Raw genomic sequence first — 4,527 nt, 5'->3', positions numbered from 1 at the left:
TAGACTGCATTACTTATAATTTTTTTACAATAAATGATGAATTATTAGTATATTACAAATATTATTTTTTAAATTATTAAATTGATAATATTTATTAGGTAAATTATTAAATATTATAAAGAATTATATAGAATATAGAATAAAGGGTTAAAATGTATGGCAGTATTATAATATGATATAACTGATATTAGATTGATAACTTATAATATACTTAGTGTAGGAACTTACAGGTGTACCTTTTTTTACCGTGTAGGAACTTACACATGTACCTTCTTTTTACTGTGTAGGAACTTACACATGTACCTGCTTTTTACCGTGTAGGAACTTACATATGTACCTTATTCTATCGTGTAGGAACTAACATATGTATCTTGTTTACCTGCTAGGTCTCGTGTAGGAACTTACATTCGCCCATTTTAATTGAATATTTTCATTTCTATTTAACTATATCAATTTGGTTTCACATACAATTTGCTTACACAGGAGCATGTTTGTATCGTGGGGTTTTACTAATTTTTAGCTATTGGTATATTATACAGACATCTAAGGGTAAAATTATCATTTAAATTTTAAAACTTTTGTATTATCTTTATGATGCACTTAGATTAACATTTAATTAGGAATCATTCAATAACGGTTCATTTTTATTAGAGAACAATGGTTTAATGATAAAATATTTATCTTAAAGCCATAACAACCAATGTAAAATATTTATTTATTTTTTTTATAAAAACTTTGATGATAGTAATAGTTTCTACAAATAATGTCAGATATTAAAATAATTAAAAAATACATACAGATAAGTACAACAAAACATTAATAGAAGTTACTTACACAAATTTGTTACTTATTTTAACTTTACTCGTATTCCAGATTGATTTTTATAATATTTAGTACATTGTTATAATTACATGTATGGTTTAAAAAAAAATAGAAGGTATGTCCTTCAATAGAAATTATTTTGAGAAATATTTCATTGTATTTTTCGAAAAATGAAAGGTAAGAAGAACTTCAAGAACTTAAAATCTAATTAACAATATTTATCTTATGATGAAACCTCACTCTAAAGGGCAAAAGTTAATATTGAGCATTTTTTTTTTTCTTGAAAAGAGGGATAGGTAGAGTTTTATTATTGTCAAAACTATTTAAAATATTTTTTTCAACCGTTAATCCAATTAACTAATAGACAAGTATAAAACACTTGAAAGTTGAGTATTTAAGTATTTTATCTGTTCCGAAAAATGATGGCTACAAATATTATCATCATATAATTTCAAAACTTATATATTAATCTGTCACTTTTCTATTAGTTATTTAAACAAGAAAATGATGATCTCATGGAGTCCTATATAGGCTATTTAGTTACAATGAATCAGGGACAAACATTGTAGTTTCTAGAGATGTATATGTACGAAATAATTGTATATTAATTTTCATACACATAAGGTAGTTATTCAATTCGTGTATGCAATTTAATATTTTAATTTTCTGAATGTGTGCTGATATTATATTGCATAAATTGATAAAAGTGATAATTTTTGAACTGAAATACATATTACAACAGTAGTTGTAACAAACATTAATATTTTCAACGATTTAAACACATATAATTATGACAATTTAGTGAGAATATTGATAAATATATATAAATAATTATAACTGTATATCTTAAATGTATAGTTTAAAAGATATAATTTAATTTATCCCATTTTCGTCTGTTTTGTTCCACCTAATCTGGAACACAGTGCGAGAGGACTTGATTTCCAGCCACTAATAAATGCTTTTGTAACTGGAAATTGTTCACAACCACAACTAGAATTGAAATCATCTGAATCAAGACCCTCTATGACAATTCCTTTGTAGTTCTTTTTTGCAAAAGCCGCCTAAAATAAATAACAAAAAAGTAAGTATTTCAAAAGGATAGAAAAATGATTACAATTTAGCTATAAATAAGAGTAAGTAGAGTGAGTCACTGTAATTGATGTGTTAATCTTGAATTCAATTAATTTTTTATCTCTTGTTAATCTGGAAGAAATACTTATTGAAAGCGGTACCTTCAATTTTCCAATGCAAATCAGTGGCCAGAATATTCAGCAGAAATTCATCTTTTAGGCCTCATGTGCCTCACTAAAGTGCTATGCTTCAATATCTTATTTATGAACCCCATATCAAAACATAAAAATAAATAAATTTTTCTCTATATGAAATCTTAAGTTAGGGCAATAGAAATTGGAAAATTAGAATCTCTTTGTCTATGTCAAACATTTAACAGTATGAAGCGTTACAGTTTGCTCAAGTCTAAACTACAATACCAAAGATTGTCAGAAGAGGAATAATCAAGGTTAGATTTTGCTTGATACTATGTATCAATTATCAATATTGATATTTTTTAATCAAAAATTATACTTAGTAAATCTCCGAACATATAGAAAACGTTTAATACCTATATTCAACAGTAAATAAGATGTTTTAATCATTGAAGTCTCAGTTGGTCATATGAAGACATTGTTAATCAAATATTAACCCACGATTTGGTGAACACACGAATAACAAGTATTTGGAATTTTAGTTTTCTCGTCTCCTATATTTTGAGGGACTTTAGAAAGCCGCAACCAAAAACTTATAACTTATACTGCCCACGAAATAAATACACACATACTGATTTTTCGAAGAACTTTACTAGATGGTTACACTGATAAAATAATAATTCAACTCTTAACCTGTAATTCTTTTTATAAACAAAATTGCATAATCACTGTGCACTTACATTTAGTACCTAACTTTCTAATATGCCATAATACAGTATATGTTTTGCTAGAAGAAGACGTTTAAATATGGCTACTAATAAGATAAAACGATGACAAATGTATTTGGTTGGTTATCGATATTTTGTCAATCATGGTTTAAACAGATCAGTCACCACCATAATTATCATTAAACGTGTATTTATTTTATGCATATAACAAAGTGGAACATATCACTATATTGTATTAATATTAAGGTACGATCTGTTAGTTAAGGTTATAAAGGTTTAAGTTAAAAATATCTCCAACTGTAAATATTTTCTTCCTTAGAGTGCATTAGATATCACACTTAGTTTTTCACAATACATTTTATACTCTTTCATATCCTGTTTTCTGTCTTTATATATGTTTGTATCGGATTGGTCTGCCTTTATGATTAAATCCCGTTTTATAATCAGAGATTAAATATGATTTAAAAATATTTACTTGGTCATGTGAAAGCTGTGGACTGTTCTGACACCAAAAAGTTGAATTTTCGGTATTAATGCTACAATACTGAAATAAAAACAAAACAGAGATTTTAAGTGGAAAATTACAAAAACATGAAATTTGAAGACAAAGACATATTTTAACCTTGCTAAAAATATACTTCACTAAAAATAAACTGTTATCTGTGTAATCGAGAATAATATGTTAGGTAAGTGTTTTCACGTTTTATTTCTATATGAAGTTTGATAAAAGGGTATTCCTAATTTAATTACCTTTATTTAAATTGTATAAAAAGAACGTAAAGACTGTATATATTTTTTTCATAAAAATGGTTGTTTCTCTTAAGTATATAATCAGTTAAAGGGCACAGTAGTATTTCAAAATATTTAAGTCCACTTCATCTAGATTTAATTTTAGTATTAAAACTTACCATCATTTTCTTCTTCATTTATTCAAAAAAAAAAAATTGTTATCAAAAATGATATAAAATTAATTTTAAAAATGTGAGAGTGAAATTGTTATTTTTTTAATAAACAGTTATTAAATATTTTTCTCCATATCTTTTGTTTACGAATGCAAACCAAATATTCTTATCATGTGATAAAAATTAGATATACTTTAATTAGTATAAACTAAAATGAAATATTTATATGAACAATTTAATAATTCAAGGTAAAGTTAATTCTTAAACTTTTATATCTACATTTAAAAATTAACATACCTTAGAATACGTTGTAAGTTGCAGATCATATATTAGCGGTTGATCAGCTGGAATCAATATTGTACTCTGTAACCAAGCATAAACTTTGGACTTATCCATTTTTGAACTCGTTACAGCTGAAGTCACTTGTTCCTGAAATATTTCGTAAGTAATGGAGTATTTTTAAATTGAATTATTTTACTGTTGTTAAGAACAAGTACCTACCATAGTCGTCAAATTCGGACTTGGGCATGTTATTGGAGCCACACCATATTGCTTAGCTTCTGAATCACAAACGTTTAAATTTACAAAGTCAATTAGATAAATATCCAACACTTTATTTGTTATTGTAAAATCAAAACCTTAAAAAACATAAAGAAACAATTTATATTAACATAAAGGATAACAATAATTTATTGTCCTCTGAAATATTAATATAAGTTTAATTTTCTTACTCGTAGTATCATTAAATCTTTCATAGGCTCCTCCATCTACAATTAAACCAAATTTAATTTTATGTTTTACTCCTTGTTTGACTTGACTAATGAATGTACTTATTTGTTGGGGAAAATTGTCCATGACATTCTTAAAAAA

The 4,527-nt window shown here is 25.7% G+C and overlaps 1 protein-coding gene across 1 annotated transcript; it reads right to left on the bottom strand.

Annotated features, from left to right (window-relative positions):
- Nucleotides 1-1,629: 1,629 nt before the first annotated feature.
- Nucleotides 1,630-4,521, bottom strand: LOC112592309. The gene is made up of 5 exons (XM_025336327.1): nucleotides 4,389-4,521; nucleotides 4,159-4,295; nucleotides 3,955-4,086; nucleotides 3,231-3,299; nucleotides 1,630-1,883 (listed from the first exon to the last, which is right to left on the bottom strand). The coding sequence occupies exons 1-5, from the start codon at nucleotides 4,510-4,512 to the stop codon at nucleotides 1,701-1,703; spliced, it is 645 nt and encodes a 214-aa protein (XP_025192112.1). The 5' UTR covers nucleotides 4,513-4,521; the 3' UTR covers nucleotides 1,630-1,700.
- Nucleotides 4,522-4,527: the final 6 nt, after the last annotated feature.

Source organism: Melanaphis sacchari, unplaced genomic scaffold (genome assembly GCF_002803265.2).
Source record: "Melanaphis sacchari strain LSU unplaced genomic scaffold, SCAv2.0 Contig1681_pilon_pilon, whole genome shotgun sequence".
Taxonomy (NCBI): domain Eukaryota; kingdom Metazoa; phylum Arthropoda; class Insecta; order Hemiptera; family Aphididae; genus Melanaphis; species Melanaphis sacchari.
The sequence above is the reverse complement of the archived record's forward strand: the minus strand, read 5'-3'. Positions and strand labels throughout refer to the sequence as shown.

Bases quoted from the DNA above. Each gene is read 5' to 3' on its own strand.
- LOC112592309 (XM_025336327.1), bottom strand. From the start codon at position 4,512: ATGGACAATTTTCCCCAACAAATAAGTACATTCATTAGTCAAGTCAAA. The intron at 3,300-3,954 runs GTATGTTAATTT...TTTTTATTTCAG, and splicing joins AACTTACAACGTATTCTAAG to TATTGTAGCATTAATACCGA. The intron at 1,884-3,230 runs GTAAATATTTTT...TATTTATTTTAG, and splicing joins CACAGCTTTCACATGACCAA to GCGGCTTTTGCAAAAAAGAA.